General features: G+C 44.1%; 1 protein-coding gene across 1 annotated transcript in view; it reads right to left on the minus strand.

The window, feature by feature from the left end:
- The window catches only part of CD53 (CD53 molecule), a 98606-nt gene that overhangs the window by 9120 nt on the left and 67855 nt on the right, over positions 1–21631 (minus strand). The window contains exon 7 of the mRNA XM_044283531.1: positions 8616–8699. Within this exon, the coding sequence (XP_044139466.1) occupies positions 8616–8699 (84 nt within the window). The remainder of the gene's footprint in view (positions 1–8615; positions 8700–21631) is intronic.

Raw genomic sequence — 21631 nt, forward strand, 5'->3', positions numbered from 1 at the left:
GGTTCCTATGCGTTTTTCATACAGATGCGTTTTTCATTTTTTTGTTGCAATTTTTATTTTCAGTTGGTTCCATTTCTGATTTTTTTAAAGGAACATCATTTGTATTTCCTAATTGTAAGCTTTAGCATGGAATTTTCAGTATAACTTGCTAGATCAGAATATTAATGCATATGTGAAATACATAAATCACAGAATAAAATACATATACTTATACTTAAAAATATATATATATATATGTATGTGTATACACATATATATATATGAGAATATATAAAAAAATAAAATCAATAAAATCTATAGAAACAAATATAAAAGTTGTCTATATAGAGGGGTACTTATCCGAATAGATATATCACATTCTATATTATTTCATTTCTTTCTTCCATTTCTATTTATGTGGATCTTTTTTCTTCTGTACGTAAAACGGGATCTGGTCAAAGGGATATTTTGGGATGATGCAGAAGAAGTGGGTTGCCCATGTGGGGTAGAGGGAGGGTTGCAGCGCTGGAATAAACAGCCTGGCATGCAACCCTGCGTCGACACCCACACGGACCTCCCCGTCTCTATATGAATCCGAATATTTCCAGATCTGCATTCAAACCCTTTGGCAATAAACTGCCAAACTCATAGATTTTTCTAGACTCTGCCCTTGATAGCCTTTCAATCTGATTTCCTCCTCGCCAATGTTTGTCCACTTTTTCCAGTGCCATGAAGGAGAGACCCCTAGGATCTTGGTTGTGTGCCACCTTGAAGTGTCTGGACAGCGAGTGTTTCTCATAGCCTTTAGCTATATTGTTTAAATGTTCCGCTATCCTGACCTTCAAGGTGCGTTTGGTCCTACCTATATATTGTCTCCGACATGGACACTGGATCAGATAAACCACATTGGTGGAATTGCAAGTAAGGAAATGTTTGATAGTCATAGAGTGGGAATTTTGTGTAGAAGTAATAGATGTTGTTTTTCTTGGGAATTTGGTCTTTTTACAACCCAAGCATTTCCCACATCTAAAGAAGCCTTTTGGTTGGAGCCAATTCAATGTTGGACTTTTCTTACACATTTCTTTTACTGAGGGCGCTATCTGTATTCCCAGATTTGGGGCCTTTGAGTATATTATTTTAGGTATTGGGGGCAGAAGCGTCCCTATAGTTTTATCTTTATGTAAGTGATGCCAATGGGATTTGATGATATATTCAATTTGTTTAGCTTGAGTGTTATATGGCAGAATTATTCGAAAGCCCAAATCTTCCTCCTGTTTCAATTTTTGTAATTTTTGAGATGGTTCAAAAAAGGTCTTCCTATCTAGATTAATTACTTTCGTCAGAGCCTCATTTATGAGAGATTCTGGGTATTCTTTTTCCTTAAACTGATCTTTCATAATGTTGGCCTCCTCCTCGAATTTTTTATCCTCCGTGCAGTTTCGCTTTAAACGGCGAAACTGTCCGAAGGGGACATTCGTTAGCCACCTTGGTAGGTGGCAACTCGAGAAGGGAATATATCCATTTTTGGCAGTGGGCTTTTGAAAGGTATTGCACACGTATTTTTTGTCTTTTCTTGTGATCTCAATATCCAAAAATTCTACTTTTTCGTTCCCGATGTTAGAGGTAAAACTTAAATTACTTGTATTATTATTAATCTTCTCAATGAATCGATCTAAATTTTCTTTTGATCCGCCCCAAATAAATATTATATCGTCTATATATCTCCGCCATAGGACCAGATCCGCCCCCAGCTCGGGGTCGATGTTGGTCGCCTCCCAATGTGCCAAAAACAAATTGGCATAGCTGGGGGCGAATCTGGTACCCATGGCGGTTCCCCTTCTCTGTACATAAAATTGATCAGAGAAGAGGAAATAATTATGGTGCAGGATATGATCCACACCCTCTAATACATAATCTATTTGACTTGTATTCCACATTTTATTTCCAGACAGTTGTTCTCTCAAGGCTGTAATGCCTTGGTTGTGATCGATAATAGTGTAGAGAGACTGGACGTCCAACGTGCCCATAATCCAATGGTCATGGACGTCCAGGCTTTCCACAGTACTCACAATTTCAGTCGTGTCGCGTATATAGGATTTTATTTTCCTTACTTCAGGTTGAAGTAAGGTATCTATATATCGGGACAGATTTACTGTTAAAGATCCGATACCCGAAATGATGGGACGGCCTGGTGGGTCCACCAAATTTTTGTGGACTTTTGGTAAACAGTAGAAGATGGGTAATCTACCCGGTGTACTGGTTATAAAATCAAATTCCTGTTGTGTTAAAATTCCCTGTTGTAGTCCTCTTTTGCAGAAATGAAAAAGGTCTTGTTTAAAAATCTCTGTGGGGTCTTTTTTTATAGGGGTATACGTAGTCTGGTCTTTTAATTGTCTGAGGCATTCAGTATTATATTGATCCTCTCCCCAGATTACAATAGCTCCCCCTTTGTCTGCTGGGCGGATGACTACTTTTTCATTTTTTTGTAGTTCCCTTATGGCATTTATTTCTCCGTTTGTTAGATTATTCCTATATCCTTTTTTTGTTTTTAATTTTTCTAAATCTGCCTCCACACTTTTTTGAAATGTGGCTATTTCAGGACCAATTTCCGCTCTGGGGAATTTTTTAGATTTATTTCTCAACTGTGTATGGATATAAGGGTCTTTTGTTTGTTGTTCCACAGTTGGTGGGTTTTTTAGGAAGTATTTTTTTAGACAGATTTTTCTAATGAACTTTTGGATACCGATATAAGTATCAAATTTATTTAAAGGGGCTGAGGGTGCGAATTTTAGGCCTCTATTTAAGAGGGTAATCTGTGTGGAAGTAAGGTTAATTGTGCTCAAATTAATGATATTATCTTTTATTTTTGGTGGTAGTTCCTGTGTTCGTCTCTTTCTCTGGGATCTTCGTGTCTTCTTCTTTTTGATGATTTTCCCTGTGTTGGTGATTTTCCCAAGTGTTTTCTAGATAGTGATTGTCCTGTGTGTTCGTTGGCCATCTTTCGTGTCTCCCTACATCCATTTTTGGATGTATTTGACTCCTCTGTTCCTGTGGTACTCTGTGTCTTAAATTGTATGGTGTTCTGTGTATGTGAGGGGGTGTTCTTCTGTGATTTGTTTGTTGAGGCTGTTTCTGTTTTATTCGTGGTGAATGGTGAGGGGGAGTATGGTCTAAAAAAGAACCCTCAGCCAAAGTTTCATATCTGTTTTGAGTTGGTATATCAAACCTTCTTAATTCTTTTTGTTCTTTATTTTTAGGTTTGGAATTTTCTTCTATGTGTTCTTCTCTGTCATAATTTTTCTCATCTTTCCTGTTTATATTTCTATGTTTTTTTGTTTTTTTAGCTATAATTTCTTGTTCTGTTTTATCTAGGCTTTTATATAATCTCTCCTGCCACATTTCGTATATCTGGTCCCTTGGGAATTTTTCTAATTTTATTTTTAATTTCATTATTTTTTCAGATAGATTGTCTAAAATTATAGTTCTCCTTTTAATAATGAGCTCCATCAGAGCTCGCGATTGTGTATGCAATAAATCCCCCCATTCTTTATCAAAGTCTTCTCCTGCTAGGTCCTGTGCTGGTATTTTGTTCATTTGTAGACCTTTGGGGATTTTATTATGATTCAGGTATAGCTGTAGGGAGCGTATTTCCCAGATTTGTCTCAATTTTTTCTTTAGTAATTCCTCCAAATCTCGGAATGTCTCCACTATAGACCTTTCTTCTGGATTGCTATTATTTCCTCCCTCCATATCTTCAAAGCTGTAATTTTCTGCTTTATGTTGTTTTGTCTCCATATAATTCCATATATCCATGATAAGTGCAGGGGGAGCTTGATCCCAATGGGTGATATAAATTAGAATGAAAAAATGTTATAGAGATCCGCTCACCCCTGCTCTCTCAGGGCAGGTGCACCAACCAAAATTGAGACACCCCTCAAAAGTGGAATAAATGTAGGAAAAAAAATATGGATGGGCACTCATATATGGAAATATGGGACAGAATTTATTCAAACATATAATAAAACATCAATAAAACAATAAATAAAAATGAAAATGTATGAGGATATTTTCTGGTTGAAGGTCACCCACTCAGAAATCTCCACTAGTACGGATAACTTTCACCAGAAAATATGCTATCCTCTATACCATTAAGATTGTATTAAACATTGGCAATAAATCCTGTATCAAAAAGTGAAAATATACACATAGGTGTCAAGCGCTATTGGTTCTCCTTGGTTGATATAATTTGTATCTTATTGTGAATACACAAGTAGCAATATGTAGATAGCGATATGAATATCAACTATATATCTTGTTATGGATACATTAAAGTAGTGCCAAGTCCGAATTGTTTCTCCTATCCAAGTAATGAGAAATGTCCAGTCTTTGTTGTTTGCTTGTGAAAGCTGGAAAGTATTCTTAGCAGATCACTAGATATGATTTTATCTGGTCTGGTTTCAATCTTGCTAATATATGGATTTACCGTCTCATAGTTCTTTACCCACTATGTGGGCTTACCTTTGCCTGGTATAGATTCACTGGGACAAGTGGGTCGACTGCTAGTCTGTGTTAGAAGCCGGCGTCCCGGCTGTGAAGTCCGTAGCGTTCCACGTGTGTATCCCAGATACTTCCGGCAGCTGGTTTGGTTTGAGAGGCTGCGTACTCGTACCTTCAGGCGCAGGTAAATGACGTATTGGAGGTCTCGAGCTAGAGAAGGTTTATTTCTTTCTTTCTCTTTCTTTTCCTTTAAAGTGCACTTATGTCCATGTAGACGGGGTATTGTTCAATTGTTCACCAAACGCGTTTCGGGGAGACGCTTTCCCCTTCCTCAGTGGTATACCCCGATTTCATAGGTTGGCTTATTTTATACTTGCGCTTGGTCTCTTTCAAGACCTGGTTCGGACTCAGAGTTCCTCCAAAAAGCCGGTCTGGATCTAATTATTAAGTATCAATTGTCAGTGTTGCGGCTTTTTTGCGGTTCCTATGCGTTTTTCATACAGATGCGTTTTTCATTTTTTTGTTGCAATTTTTATTTTCAGTTGGTTCCATTTCTGATTTTTTTAAAGGAACATTTTTTTAAAGGAACACCTGTGATTGTCTATTGTTGTGACTTAGATGAAGATCAGATCACATTTTATGACCAATTTGTGCAGAAATCCATATCATTCCAAAGGGTTCACATACCTTTTCTTGCAACTGTATACATATATATATATATATATATATATATATATATATATATCTTGTGAAACTTGCTCTAGATCTATCTAACTGCCCTCTTGGTTCTGTTAACCCTCTGTGCTATTTACCTCACAGTTGAGAGTCTCTCACCTGCTATTTAACATAGGAAAGGAAACTGAGAAATATACTTCCCCTTCATAACCAATCCTCCACTGGTGTAACTAGAAAAATTAGAATATCGTGCAAAGTTTATTTATTTCAGTAATGCAACTTAAAAGGTGAAACTTACATATGAGATAGACTCATTACATGCAAAGCGAGATATTTTCAGCCTTTATTTGTTATAATTTGGATAATTATAGCTTACAGCTTATAATACCCCAAAGTCACAATTTTGAGGTACCCTTTGCTCAGGGGATATGGATTAATCAGCTGACTAGAGTGTGACACTTTGAGCCTACAATATTGAACCTTTTCACAAAATTCTAATTTTAAGCTGCATTAATGCAATTCCTTTTAATTTGCATTACTGAAATAAATGCACTTTTGCACGATATTCAAATTTTTCGAGTTTCACCTGTATATACAGTACAGACCAAAAGTTTGGACACACCTTCTCATTTAAAGAGTTTTCTTTATTTTCATGACTATGAAGGCATCAAAACTATGAATTAACACATGTGGAATTATATACATAACAAAAAAGTGTGAAACAACTGAAAATATGTTATATTCTAGGTTCTTCAAAGTAGCCACCTTTTGCTTTGATTACTGCTTTGCACACTCTTGGCATTCTCTTGATGAGCTTCAAGAGGTAGTCACCTGAAATGGTCTTCCAACAGTCTTGAAGGAGTTCCCAGAGATGCTTAGCACTTGTTGGCCCTTTTGCCTTCACTCTGTGGTCCAGCTCACCCCAAACCATCTCGATTGGGTTCAGGTCCGGTGACTGTGGAGGCCAGGTCATCTGGCGCAGCACCCCATCACTCTCCTTCATGGTCAAATAGCCCTTACTTTCAAAATTTTCCCAATTTTTTGGACTGACTGACCTTCATTTCTTAAAGTAATGATGGCCATTCCTTTTTCTTTATTTAGCTGTTTTTTTCTTGCCATAATACAAATTCTAACAGTCTATTCAGTAGGACTATCAGCTGTGTATCCCCCTGACTTCTCCTCAATGCAACTGATGGTCCCAACCCCATTTATAAGGTTAGAAATCCCACTTATTAAACCTGACAGGGCACACCTGTGAAGTGAAAACCATTTCAGGTGACTACCTCTTGAAGCTCATCAAGAGAATGCCAAGAGTGTGCAAAGCAGTAATCAAAGCAAAAGGTGTCTACTTTGAAGAACCTAGAATATGACATATTTTCAGTTGTTTCACACTTTTTTGTTATGTATATAATTCCATATAGTTTTGATGCCTTTGGTGTGAATCTACACTTTTCATAGTCATGAGAATAAAGAAAACTCTTTGAATGAGAAGGTGTGTCCAAACTTTTGATCTGTACTGTACATACAGTGACATGAAAATGGTTGGGCACCCCTGGTCAAAATTACTGTTACTGTGAATAGTTAAGCAAGGCATAAAGTTAAAGATGACACATTCTCTTTGTATTTTAAGCAAAAACATTTTTTTTATTTTCATCTTTTACATTTTCAAAATAACAGAAACGGAAAAGGGCCCAAAGCAAAACTTTGGGCATCTTCCATGGTTAGTACCTAGCAGCACCCTCTTTGGCAAGTATCACAGCTTGTAAACACTTTTTGTAGTCAGCCAACAGTCTTTAAATTCTTGTTTGAGGGATTTTCATCAGTTCTTACAAAAACTTCCAGTTCTGTGAGATTCCTGGGCCTGCTCTTTTGAGGTTTATCCACAGATTTTCAATGATGTTCAGATCAGGGGACCATGAGGCCATGGTAAAACCTTCAGCTTACGCCTTTTGAGGGAATTTAAAGAATGGATTAAATTAAAGCCACCCGCAGCCCTCGCAGCCCCCTGATCTGAACATCATTGAAAATCTGGAGATATAACTCAAAAGCTTGTGCCCTTTTAGGTAGTCTATTGTGGATTTTGAGGTGTGTTTAGAATCATTCTCCATTTATAGAAGCCATCCTCTTTTCAACGTCAGCTTTTTTCAGTTGGTGTTATGTTTGCTTCCAGAATTTGCTAGAATTTCATTGAATCCATTCTTCCCTCTACCCATGAAATTTTGCAACACCGCTCCAAAGCATGATTGCTCCACCCCCATGCTTAATGTTTGGAGAGGTGTTCTTTTCATGACATTCTGTGCCCTTTTTTCTCCAACATACCTTTGCTCATTGTTGCCAAAGAGTTCTATTTTAATCTCATTGGCCCACATAACTTGTTTCCAAAATGCATCAGGCATGTTTAGATGTTCTTTTCCAAACTTCTGAAGCTGAATTTTGTGGTGAGCATGCAGGAGAGGTTTTCCTCTGATGACTCTTCCACCAAGCCCATATTTGTGCAGCTGTCACTGAAAGGTAGAGAAATGTACCACAACTCCTGGGTCTGTTAAATCTTCCTGAAGGTCTTTTTTTAGTCAAGTGGGAGTTATGATTTGCCTTTCTAGCAATCCTACAAGCAGCTGCCTCTAAAATTTTTCTTTGCCATTTCTTTATTATATTTCAAACTAAGGAAATGGCAACCTGAAAAGGCTTTGCTATCTTCGTATAGCCTTCTCCAGCTTTATAGGCCTCAACCATTTTTTTTTCCAGAGTGTTAGGCAGCTGCTTAGAAGAACCCATGGATGCAGTTTTTTGGGACAAGACTAAAGCAATCTGACTACTTAAAAAGCTTTCGAATTTGCATCACCTGACTTTTCATAACAATGATTGTGAGCAAGCCTTAATCCTCACAAGCTATTTAAAGTCTGAGACCTTGGTCAAAGTTATCTGAGCATGCAAATCTCCTTGGGTTTACATACTTTTGCAAGGTACTGCTTTCCTTTTTTCATTTTAAAATTGTATAAAACCAAAATAGTAAATTGATATTGCTTAAAATGTTGAAAAGTGTGTTTCATATATAACTTTACACCTTTTGGATATCATTTCATCTTCAACTTGCTAAACTGTTCACAGTAACAGTAATTTTGACCAGGGGTGCCCACACTTTTGCATGTCACTGTATATATACATAACCTATCATTATTTTAAGACGGTATTCACTGGGTTTCTGCCATTAATATACTGAAGAAAATGTTGTTTGAACCAAAAGCCATATTTATGAGTCCCTGCTAAATATGTGAACACTCTAACTAGGGGAGAATATGGTTCACTATTTGTATGCTGAAGTAATGAGATTTTCCTGAAGTATATTTTGAAGTGCATTTGTTGGATATGGTTTCCAGTTTAGTCAAAAGTACTGTATAAAGAAAAGCCAGCTACATGATGTGAATCAGCCCTTGTTAACGCCACTGATATTAATGATGACTTACCTCTATGATAGAAATACAGATGGTAGCTATTCCGACATAAAGGAAATTTTTTTCAAACCATGATCTGAAAAACACAGCACATCCCTATGGAAGAAAATAAGAATGTTCATCAGTCTACAATCTAGAAAAACTGCATTACATAAAATAAAATGTTTATTCTGTGTTATTAAGGCTATTTATATTCAAGTGTTCTATATCTTTATTATTGACTTCAATAGAGAAAAAAAATAGAAGTTTTCGATGTGAAGTTTATAAAAAACGGAACTATGCACAGGTTTTGATTTAAAGGGAACCTACCACCATGGAAATTGAATGTATGTACAAGCAGCATGCCCTTGATGTCCTGCAGGTTTTGTTGGAGGAGGGGAGGCTAACTGAGGAAATTGTGTGTTTTCCATGTCCGGATGGTGTGAGGAGAGCCTTGGGTGGAGGAAAGGATTCCAAGATACCCTGCAGCGCGGTCCTATTAACGCATTTGAACTTTAGTGTGAATCAATCCACAACACTTTTGGGACCTGCAGCACCAAAAGTCCAGGCAACGTTTCAGAGACTGCTCCTGTTATTTACTCAAAAACATTATGGTTAAGGGGCTGCTGGTGACCATCTAAAACATTATGGGTGAGGGCTCGCTGCTGATCTGACCCTCTAAAACATTAGGAGCGAGGGCAGCCTAATAAGCATGTTGATATGATGGAGGGGGAGGAGGAGAAAAGGGAGATTGAACCATATACCCTTTTTAGTGGTGGAAGGGGTGCATGGGAATACAGTGTATTCAATACACCATAAAAGCCACATTTAGAGAGCCTTTATGTTTATCCGCTTTTCTCTGGTGGAGTAGACAAGTCAGGGGCAATCCAGGCCTTGTTCATTTTTATAAGAGTCAACCGGTCAGCATTTTCAGTTGACAGGCGGATGTGCTTATCAGTTATTATACCCCCAGCAGCACTAAATACCCGCTCTGACAAAACGCTGGTGGCGGGGCAGGCCAGAACCTCCAGGGTGTAGAGTGCCAGTTCGTGCCATGTGTCCAGCTTGAACACCCAATAGTTGTAAGGCACACAGGGATCACTGAGGACACTGACACGGTCTGCTATGTACTCCTTCACCATCTTCCCAAATTTTTCCCTCCTTGTGACACTAGGCCGCGCATTAGGTTGAGGGTGCTGGTGGGGTGTCATAAAACTGTCCCAGGCCTTGGAGAGTGTTGCCTTGCCTCTGTTGGAACTGCTGTGTGTTCCCCTTGTCTCCCCTCCTTGTCTCCCTGTCTGGCCAAGGAACTATGTACGTGTACTCTGCAGCCAGCGTTGTCAGCTGGAAATATTTGGAGCAATTTTTCCACAAGGACCTTCTGGTATTGCACCATTTTGCTCGTCCTCTCCACCACAGGAATGAGAGATGAGAAGTTCTCTTTGTAACGGGGTCGAGAAGGGTGAACAACCAGTAATCGGTGTTGGGCAAAATGCGTACAACGCGAAGGGTTACGGGGGAAAGGCAGCCTAACATAAAGTCAGCCATGTGTGCCAGAGTCACAACAGACAAGACTTTGCTGTCATTATCAGGAGGAGGACTCTCAATCTCCTCATCCTCTTCCTCCTCTTCTACCCATCCACGCTGAACAGATGGAATAAAACTTCCAGGGGTACTACCCTCTGTAGCGGAGGCAATTGTCTCCTGCTCCTCCTCCTCATCCATTTTGCGCTGAGAAGATGAACTGAGGGTGGTCTGGCTATCACCCTGTGTACTTTCTTCCCCCATTTCCACCTCTTTCACATGCAAAGTGGCCACCTTAATTGTGAGCAGCGAGCGTTTGAGTAGACACAGAAGTGGGATGGTTACGCTGATAATAGCGTTATTGCCGCTCACCATCTGTGTTGATTCCTCAAAGTTGCATAAAACCTCACAGAGGTCAGACATCAATGCCCACTCGTCGCTTGTGAAGAGCGTAAGCTGACTAGAAAGGCGACGACCATGTTGCAGCTGGTATTCCACTATTGCCCTCTGCTGCTGACAAAGCCTGGCCAACATTTGGAACATTGAGTTCCAGCGTGTGCTCACGTTGCACAACAGTCGGTGAGCTGGCAAATGCAAGCGCTGTCACAGCGTTGCCAGACTGGCGGAAGCTGTCGATGACTTGCGGAAATGGGCACACATGTGGCGCACCTTCACCAGTAGCTCAGGCAAATTGGGGTAGGTTTTGAGAAACCGCTGAACCACTAGGTTGCGTATGTTGGCTAGGCATGGTATGTGTGTGAGCTTGCCGAGCTCCAAAGCCGCCACCAAGTTACGGCCATTATCAGACACAACCATGCCTGGTAGGTTGAGTGGTGAGTCTTGTTCCCTATCCCCTGCCACAGCTCTGCAGCGGTGTGCTGTTTGTCACCTAAGCAGATCAGTTTAAGCAAGTCCTGTTGCTGCTTCCCCATTGCAGTGCTACACTGCTTCCAGCTACTGACTGATGGCTGACTGGTGCTGTGAGATGATAATTCAGAGGTGGAAGTGGAGGAGGAGGCATAGGAGGAGAAGGGGGGTTGCAGCCACTAACGTAGGTGGCGGCGGAAACCCTGATGGAAGTAGGGCCCGCAATCCTTGACGTCGGTAGCACCTGTGCCATCCCAGGGTACGACTCGCTCCTGGCCTACACAACGTTCACCCAGTGTGCCGTCAGGGAAATGTAGCGTCCCTGGCCACAAGCACTTGTCCATGTGTCTGTGGTTAAGTGGATCTTCCCAATAACTGCGTTGGTCAGGGCATGGAAGATGTTACGGGACACATGCTGATGTAAGGCTGGGACTGCACACCGTGAAAAATATTGGCGGCTGGGACAGAGTACCGCGGGCCAGCCGCCACCATCAGGCTGCGGAAAGCTTCAGTGTCCACAAGCCTAAATGGCAACATTTCCATGGCCAGGAACTTGGAAAGGTGCGCATTTAGTGCTATGGTCTGTGGGGTGAGTGGCTGGGTATTTGCGCTTTCGTTCAAAGGCCTGGGGTACAGACTTCTGTACACTGCGCTGGGACACAGAAGTGGATGTGCTAGCTGATGGGGCTTGCGAAGGTCCAGGTGCATGGCGGGAGGCATCCGGGCCTGCGTCTTGGACAGGGGATTGGCCAGCATTTAACACAGGAGAAGAGAAGAGGAGACAGTGGTGTGACCTGCAGACACTGGTTGTGGACCCAGACATTCTGCCCACCTATTAGGGTGTTATGATGCCATGTGGCGGATCATGCTAGTGTTGGTGAGGTTGCTAGTGTTCATGCCATTGCACAAATTTGGTACGGCAGTTTGCAAATGACAATTCTTTTATCATCCGCACTTTCCTCAAAAAAGCTCCAGACTGCAGAACACCTACCCCTTGGCAAGGGAGATTGCTGCAAGGGGGTGCTCCGGGGAACAGTTGCGGGCCTGTTTGGTGTGACCCGCCTTCTCCGTTTTGCCACCCCACTGCCTCTTCCAGCCTGTTGCAGTGCTGCGGATCCCTCTCCCCCTGTACTGCTGTCCTCGCTCGGCTTGCCACATTCCCAGGTTATGTCACTGACTTCATTGTCCAGCACCTCCTCTTCCACTTCCTCTCTCTGGTCATCCTCCTGACTTGACCTAACAACAACCTTAGTTATTGACAACTGTGTCTCATCCTCATCATGAACCTCTTGAGACACTAATTGCGGTTGACTTATTAGCAACTGTGTCTCATCATCATCATCCACCTCATGAAACTCTAATTGCCGTTCCCCACCATCATCTTCTTCTGACTGTGGATGCTCCAGAGTTTGGGAATCAGGGCACAAGATCTCCTCATGTTCCTCTTCAAGCGGGCTTGGCGAGAGACCCAAATTAAGGAATGGCGATGAAAACAGCTCCTCGGAATATCCGAGTGTGGGATCACTTGTTTGCCAAGACTCTCCATGGTGCCTTAGTTAAGCTAGAGGGAATTATGAACAGTTCCAAATACCAGTCAATATTGGCACAAAACCTTCAGGCTTCTGCTAGAAAGCTCAACATGAAGAGGAACTTCATGTTTCAGCATGACAACGACCCAAAGCATACATCCAAATCAACAAAGGAATGGCTTCTCCAGAAGAAGATTAATGTTTTGGAATGGCCCAGTCAGAGCCCAGACCTGAATCCGATTGAAAATCTGTGGGGTGATCTGAAGAGGGCTGTGCACAGGAGATGCCCTGACAATCTGACAGATTTGGAGTGTTTTTGCAAAAAAGAGTGGGCAAATCTTGCCAAGTCAAAATGTGCCATGCTGATAGACTCATACCCAAAAAGACTGAGTGGTGTAATAAAATCAAAAGGTGCTTCAACAAAGTATTAGTTTAAGGGTGTGCACACTTATGCAACCATATTATTTTATTTTTATATTTTTTCTTACCTCTACCTAAAAGATTTCAGTTTGTTTTTCAATTGAGTTGTACAGTTTATAGGTCAGATTAAAGGTGGAAAAAGTTCTGAAATGATTTACATTTGTCTAATTTTATTACTTTACAGAAATCTGACATTTTAACAGGGGTAGACTTTCTATATCCACTGTATATACCATTTAATATGCGCAAGGCAAGCAGTAAGGGACAGGGAAGTGGCCGTGCTGCTGATGGGAGCGGTGAAACTGTGCCTCCTGCCAGAGCACAAGAAACACACTCATCCACAATACCTGGCTTCATGTACCAGTTTGCAGGGCAGCGCAGGACACCACTCTGGAAGTCAGACCAGTGCGACCAGGTGGTCAGTTGGATTGCAGCAGATAATGCTTCCAGTCGGTTAAGCACCACCCTGTCTTCCAAAAAGTCCAGTCTCAGTAGCCAAGAGTCTGGTCAACAGAATCCTCAACCTGATATTCCTTCCACCCACCATAGAGAGTCTTGGCAAACAAGTAATCCCACACTCAGATATTCCGAGGAGCTGTTTTCATCGCCATTCCTTAATTTGGGTCTCTCGCCAAGCCCGCTTGAAGAGGAACATGAGGAGATCTTGTGCCCTGATTCCCAAACTCTGGAGCATCCACAGTCAGAAGAAGATGATGGTGGGGAACGGCAATTAGAGTTTCATGAGGTGGATGATGATGATGAGACACAGTTGCTAATAAGTCAACCGCAATTAGTGTCTCAAGAGGTTCATGATGAGGATGAAACACAGTTGTCAATAACTGAGGTTGTTGTTAGGTCAAGTCAGGAGGATGACCAGAGTGAGGAAGTGGAAGAGGAGGTGCTGGACAATGAAGTCAGTGACATAACCTGGGAATGTGGCAAGCCGAGCGAGGACAGCAGTACAGAGGGGGAGGGATCCGCAGCACTGCAACAGGCTGGAAGAGGCAGTGGGGTGGCAAAACGGAGAAGGCGGGTCACACCAAACAGGCCGACAACTGTTCCCCGGAGCACCCCCTAGCGGCAATCTCCCTTGCCAAGGGGTAGGTGTTCTGCAGTCTGGAGCTTTTTTGAGGAAAGTGCGGATGATAAAAGAATTGTAATTTGCAAACTGCTGTACAAAAATGTGCAAGGGCATGAACACTAGCAACCTCACCAACACCAGCATGATCCACCACATGGGAATGGGGAGAATGGGGAGAAAGAAAGAAGAAAAATGAAAGATGAATAGTAACTATCATCTGTTAATAATTTTTTCACGAATTGTTGGGGTAATGTTTTTTCTACGGATGTATTTATTGTACGTAATCGAAATAAAGATATATTATAATAAAAAAAAAAAAAAAAACACCAGCATGATCCGCCACATGGCATCAAAGCACCCTAATAGGTGGGCAGAATGTCTGGGTCTTTTTCTTCCCTCTACCTAAAAGATTTCAGTTTGTTTTTCAATTGAGTTGTACAGTTTATAGGTCACATTAAAGGGGAAAAAGTTCTGAAATTATTTATCTTTGTCTAATTTTTTTACATTACAGAAACCTGACATTTTAACACGGTGTGTAGACTTTTTATATCCACTGTATGCTTGCAAGAATGTCACACGTACAGTAGTGCAGGTTTTGTAAGTGTATGCGCAATTAAAGTACACAGAATGTCACATATATTTTTAGGATGCGCACACGTTAAACAGGAGGTATAGTGCAAGTAATGTCGCTGTCACTACCGCCTAATAAAAAATTACACTGAATGAATGTCACTGATATTTAGGATGCACAAACATTATACAGGAGGTATAGCGCAAGTAATGTCGCTGACGCCACCACCTAATAAAAAAGTTACACTGAATGAATCATAAAGTGTAATATTAGGCGTAACTCCTCTTATGCATATTAAAGGGGTTATTCAACCCCTATAATACCCCCTAAAATGGCCCCAGGCCACTAATATAGGTTTTACTTACAACCTCCAAAAAAACCTGCCAGATCTGCTTGTGGTCAGCTTGGTAACTAGTGATGCTGTCACGTACCGGCAGGACAGGTAGTGGATCCTCTGGACCAGAGAGGCGATGGCGCGGGTTGTACTAGAGGACCGGTTCTAAGCAGTTACTGGTCTTCACCAGAGCCCGCCGCAAAGCGGGATGGATTTGCTGCGGCGGTAACTACCAGGTCGTGTCCCCTAGTAACAACTCGACCTCTCTGGCAGCTGATAAGGCGTGGTACACAGGGAGAAGGCAAGAGCGTAGTCGGACGTAGCAGAGGTCAGGGCAGGCGGCAAAGGTTCAAAGGCGAGTAGACGGTAGCAACGGGTTCGGCAACAGGCAAGGCAAACTAACACAGTAGGGAACGCTTTCTCTGAGGCACAAGGCACAAAGATCCGGCAGAAAGCTGTGGGAGGAGAAGGTATATATGGGCAGTGCACAGGTGCAGCCTAATTAAGTCAGCACTGCCTCTCACAAACCTTAACCCTTAATAACCCCTTTGGACCAGGCACCAATCACTGGTGCACTGGCCCTTTGAATCTAAGAGTCCCGGCGCGCGCGCGCCCTAGAGAGCGAGGACGCACACGCCGAGACGCTGGAGTGCTGCCTGGGGGCATACGCTGTGAGCGCTCCGAGGCCAGCAGGGGACCCGGAGCGCTCAGCGTAACAGTACCCCCCTCTTTGGTCTCCCTCCCTTTTTGGTACCGAAGAACTTGAGGATGAGACTGCGGTCCAGTATGTTCTCCTCCGGCTCCCATGACCTCTCCTCAGGAACGCAGCCCTCCCAGTCGACCCAAAAAAATCTTTTCCCCCGGGAGATCTTGGTCGCCAAGATCTCCTTGACAGAGAATATATCGGAGGTACCGGCGACAGGGGTGGGAGAAACAAGCTTGGGAGAAAAACGGTTAAAGACAGCAGGTTTAAGAAGGAAGACATGGAAAGAGTTATGGATTCGGAGGGAGGGAGGAAGAAGGAGCTGATAAGAAACTTGATTGATACGACTCTTGATTTTATAGGGTCCCAAGAAACGAGGGCCCAACTTGTAACTTGGGACCCTAAATCGGATGTACCTAGAGGAGAGCCACACCTTGTCACCCGGGCGAAATTCCGGAGGAGATCTGCGTCTCTTGTCAGCTTGAACCTTCATACGGGCGGAAGCCTTGAGGAGAGCAGCGTGGGTTTCTCGCCAGATGGAGGAAAAATCCTGTACAAGACTGTCAACGGCAGGTACAGAAGAAGGAGTGGGAGACTGCGGCAGAGGTGGAAGAGGATGACGGCCAAAAACTACAAAGAAAGGAGACTTGTTAGAGGCAGAGGATTGTTTGTAGTTGTAGGAGAACTCCGCCCAGGGAAGTAGATCAGCCCAGTCGTCATGGCGTGAGGATACAAAGTGACGCAGATAGTCACCCAAAATTTGGTTCACCCGTTCTACTTGGCCGTTAGACTGAGGATGGTACGAAGAAGAAAAGTCCAATTTGATCCCGAGCTGAGCACATAGAGCCCTCCAGAATTTGGAGACGAATTGTACCCCACGATCCGAGACAATATGTTTGGGAAGGCCATGGAGACGGAAGATGTGTTGGAAAAATAGTTTGGCCAACATGGGTGCAGAGGGTAGACCGGGCAGGGGTACAAAGTGAGCCATCTTGGAGAAGCGATCCACCACGACCCAAATAACGGACTTGCCATGGGAGGAGGGAAGATCTGTAATAAAGTCCATAGCGATGTGAGACCAGGGAACTTCAGGAACAGGTAGAGGCAAGAGGAGACCTGCTGGTTTCTGGCGAGGCGATTTATCCCGGGCGCAAATCATACAGGCCTGGACGAAGTCCGAGACATCTTTCTCCAGAGAAGGCCACCAGTACCTTTGGGAGATTAGTTGGAGAGACTTTAGCACCCCTGGATGACCGGCAAAAGGGGAGGCGTGGCCCCACTTAAGAAATTCGCAGCCGCTGACGTGGAGGTACGTAGGATTTGCCAGGAGGAAGAAGGCGCAGGTCCACGGGAGCGACTGTAATAAGGCGTTCTGGAGGGATAATATATCGAGGTGTTAACTCGTCGCCCACCACATCAGAGGAGCGAGACAGAGCATCTGCCCTAATGTTCTTACAAGCCGGACGGAAATGGATCTCAAAATTAAAGCGGGCGAAGAACAGAGACCAACGAGTCTGACGGGGATTTAATCTCTGAGCAGACTGGAGATAAGCCAGGTTCTTGTGGTCCGTGAAGATGTACACAGGATGTGTGGCGCCCTCGAGTAAATGTCTCCATACCTCCAGTGCCAATTTAATAGCTAGCAGTTCCCTGTCCCCAATGGAGTAATTTCTCTCTGCGGAAGAGAATGTTTTTGAAAAGAAGCCACAAGTTGAAGTCTTGCCCCGGGAAGACTTCTGGGTGAGGACAGCTCCGGCTCCCACCGAGGAGGCATCCACTTCAAGAGAGAAAGGCTTGGTGGAATCTGGTCTAGAGAGAACGGGTGCAGAGGCAAAGGCGGATTTCAGGGACTGGAAGGCTTCCTCAGCTTGGGAAGGCCAGGATTTGGGGTTAGCTCCTTTTCTTGTGAGGGCCACGATAGGAGCTACCAGAGTGGAATAGTGAGGGTTGAATTGCCTGTAGTAATTCGCAAAGCCCAGAAATCTTTGTATGGCTCGGAGACCAGAGGGGCGTGGCCAATCCAGAACCACCGAGAGCTTGGCTGGGTCCATTTGAAGTCCGTGGGCTGAGATAATGTATCCCAGGAAAGGCAGGGAGGTCCGTTCAAAAAGACATTTTTCAAGTTTAGCGTACAGGCGATTTCTCCTAAGACAAGTAAGAACTTTTTGCACATGGACCCGGTGTTGATCCAAATTGGAGGAAAAGATGAGGATATCATCCAGGTATACGACCACGCAGGTGTAAAGTAAGTCCCTGAAAATATCACTGACGAATTCCTGGAAGACAGCAGGTGCGTTGCAGAGGCCGAAGGGCATCACCAAATACTCAAAATGGCCGTCCCTTGTGTTAAAGGTGGTCTTCCATTCGTCTCCCTCACGGATACGGATCAGATTATAGGCCCCTCGGAGGTCCAATTTAGTGAAGATCTTAGCCCCTTGGAGACGATCAAATAGCTCAGAGATTAGAGGCAGAGGGTAACGGTTCTTGATGGTAATTTTATTAAGACCTCTGTAGTCAATGCAGGGGCGGAGGGAGCCGTCTTTTTTTGTCACGAAGAAAAAACCGGCCCCAGCAGGAGAAGAAGATTTTCTTATGAATCCTCTCTGTAGGTTCTCACGTATATAGTCGGACATGGCAAGAGTCTCAGGAGGTGAGAGAGGATAAATTCTGCCCCGAGGTGGAGTAGAACCGGGTATCAGGTCGATCGGGCAATCATAGGATCGGTGAGGAGGAAGGACCTCAGCTTGTTTCTTGCAGAAGACATCCGCGAAGGAATGGTATGGCTTGGGCAGCCCAGAAGGCGGAGAAACTTGTGGGTTCTGTTTGACCAGAGCAGGCTTGAGACAGCGGTCCGAACAGGAGGAACCCCAACGCAGGATCTCACCGGTGGACCAATTCAGGACAGGACTATGACGTTGAAGCCACGGCAGACCCAGGAGGAGTTCGGAGGAACAGAAGGGAAGGACAAAGAACTCTAAAGTCTCGGTATGAAATAATCCGATGTCCATCTGCAGAGGCTGGGTACGGAACTGCACGGTGGCAGAGAGTCTCTCACTGTTAACAGTAGAGATGAAAAACGGCTTGGGTAGACGGATTACTGGAATACGGCACTAGTCAACCAAGGAGGCGTGAATGAAGTTGCCAGCTGAACCGGAATCCAAGAAGGCGGCTGCGGAGAAAGAGGACTTGGAAGAGATGATCAATTGCACGGGTATGATGAGACGTGGAGAGGAAGAATCCACACCTAGTAACGCCTCTCCCACGTTTACTAGGTGCAAGCGTTTCTCGAACGCGGTGGACAGAAAGGACAATCTCTAAGGAAGTGCTCGGTACTGGCACAGTACAGACACAGGTTCTCGTTTCTGCGGCGGGCTCGTTCTTGCGGAGTCAGGCGTGACCGATCCACCTGCATGGCTTCCACGGCGGAAAACCCAGTAGCGGGTTGAGGTGGATGCAGAAAAATGGGAGCCAGACGAGGAAAGCGTCTAGGACGAGCTTTTTCCTTTTCAAGGAGGAGTTCCTCTTGTCTTTCGGTGAAACGTTTGTCTATCCTAGTGGCCAGCAAGATGAGGTCACTAAGAGTGGAAGGAAGCTCACGTGCAGCCAGAACGTCCTTTACTTCCCTGTTAAGTCCCTTCTTGAAGGTGGAGCAAGGGCTTCATTGTTCCAGTTCAGCTCAGAGGCCAGGGTGCGGAACTGAATGGCATAGTCACCCACGGAAGAACCTCCTTGGGTCAAATTTAGTAAGGCAGTCTCTGCGGAAGTAACCCGGGCAGGCTCCTCAAAAACATTCCGGAACTCTAGGCAGAAGCTCTGGACGGAAGCGGTGGCAGGATCTGCGCGGTCCCATAGTGGTGTAGCCCAGGCCAGGGCCTTCCCGGGCAGTAAACTGAGAATAAAGGCTACCTTGGCTCGCTCAGAAGGAAACTGGTCGGACAGTAGCTCGAGGTGGAGAGAGCACTGCGACAAGAACCCACGGCACTGCTTAGGATCTCCATCATATTTGTCTGGTAGGGACAAACGGATTCTGGAACCGGTGGCAACTGCAGGCGGAGGTGATGCAGCAGGAGCAGACGGAGGAGCTGGCTGTTGCTGAGAAGGCAGGAGCTGCTGCAACATAGCGGTCAACTGGGCCAGCTGTTGACCCTGCTGGGCCACAATGGTGATGAGGTCCGCTAGGCTTGGCAGGGGAACATCAGCGGGATCCATGGCCGGATCTTACTGTCACGTACCGGCAGGACAGGTAGTGGATCCTCTGGACCAGAGAGGCGATGGCGCGGGTTGTACTAGAGGACCGGTTCTAAGCAGTTACTGGTCTTCACCAGAGCCCGCCGCAAAGCGGGATGGATTTGCTGCGGCGGTAACTACCAGGTCGTGTCCCCTAGTAACAACTCGACCTCTCTGGCAGCTGATAAGGCGTGGTACACAGGGAGAAGGCAAGAGCGTAGTCGGACGTAGCAGAGGTCAGGGCAGGCGGCAAAGGTTCAAAGGCGAGTAGACGGTAGCAACGGGTTCGGCAACAGGCAAGGCAAACTAACACAGTAGGGAACGCTTTCTCTGAGGCACAAGGCACAAAGATCCGGCAGAAAGCTGTGGGAGGAGAAGGTATATATGGGCAGTGCACAGGTGCAGCCTAATTAAGTCAGCACTGCCTCTCACAAACCTTAACCCTTAATAACCCCTTTGGACCAGGCACCAATCACTGGTGCACTGGCCCTTTGAATCTAAGAGTCCCGGCGCGCGCGCACCCTAGAGAGCGAGGACGCACACGCTGAGACGCTGGAGTGCTGCCTGGGGGCATACGCTGTGAGCGCTCCGAGGCCAGCAGGGGACCCGGAGCGCTCAGCGTAACAGATGCTGCTGATAGCATTGCCACACACTCAAAATGGGGTGGACTGGCTAGGGAGATTTGGTGCTGGCCAGGTATGTAACAATCTGATGCTCTCAGCATTAATTAATGATTGGAGCATCAAGTACGTATGCACCAGCCCCAGATGCCCTCCTGGAATTCAATTGTATAGCTGTCCGAAGGATGGTGATACGGCAGTATTTTATGCTGCACTGTGTGTTTGGTTTTGCTGGGGTGGTATTTTGTGTTGTACTGTGGTATTGCTGGCCTCACCTACTTCTGTTGTAGCTTGTTTTGGCTTTGGGTTTGTTTATCCGTACAGAACCACACATCTCCTGCCTTGCCAATGAAGTTTCATATACAAAATGTACTGCTGCCGCTCCCAAACAAGGCATCTGCCCTGTTAAGGCATCATTTGTGGATGCTTTTTCAGAACAAGCCACTGTTTCTACTGTACCATGAGTGTGTATAAACATGGACAGGCAAATGCCCCTGTTAAGACTTAATTTTTGAACTACTTATTCAGAACAAGCCACTGCTTCTTCCAATACTAATATGTGTATGTGTATAAACACAGGCAGGCATATGTCCTGTTAAGGCATCATTTTTGGACTGCTTGTTCAGAAAAATCCACCACTTATTCTAATACTACCATGTGTATATAAACATGGGCAGGGATCTTCCCCAATAACAACGTATGGAACATTTTCATCTTAAAAAGCATACCAAATCAGATGATGTGTTATGTTTTTTAAAAGGCTGTTTGTTAACATCATGCATGTTCCTATAGCTACATTTGTCAGTGTCACTCTGACATTATTTACTATTGCTGTCTTTAAAGAATTTGGAGGGGGATAAAAAAAGAGAAAGACAAAAGCACAAAAATATGACTCCTAGGAGACCTTAGAATGTCATACATCCATTTTCAGGATAGTTGCAGCATTTTTGATTCAGGAAGAATTGATTCAGATCTGAATGGAATTTTTTTTAACAGTTCATTAGAATCAGATCTGAAATGAATTTCAAGAAATTTGCTGGTCCAATCAAAATAAACCTATAGCCAATAGCAGAAATTGCTGGATGACTACATGAAAAAGAATACCAAGCAAAGCTCATGTGGTGAGTGTGCTGTCTTGAAAACTTGCTATTACTAACTACACTATAATCTTTG

This window comes from Bufo gargarizans, chromosome 3, assembly GCF_014858855.1.
Source record: "Bufo gargarizans isolate SCDJY-AF-19 chromosome 3, ASM1485885v1, whole genome shotgun sequence".
In the NCBI taxonomy this organism is placed as follows: Eukaryota; Metazoa; Chordata; class Amphibia; order Anura; family Bufonidae; genus Bufo; species Bufo gargarizans.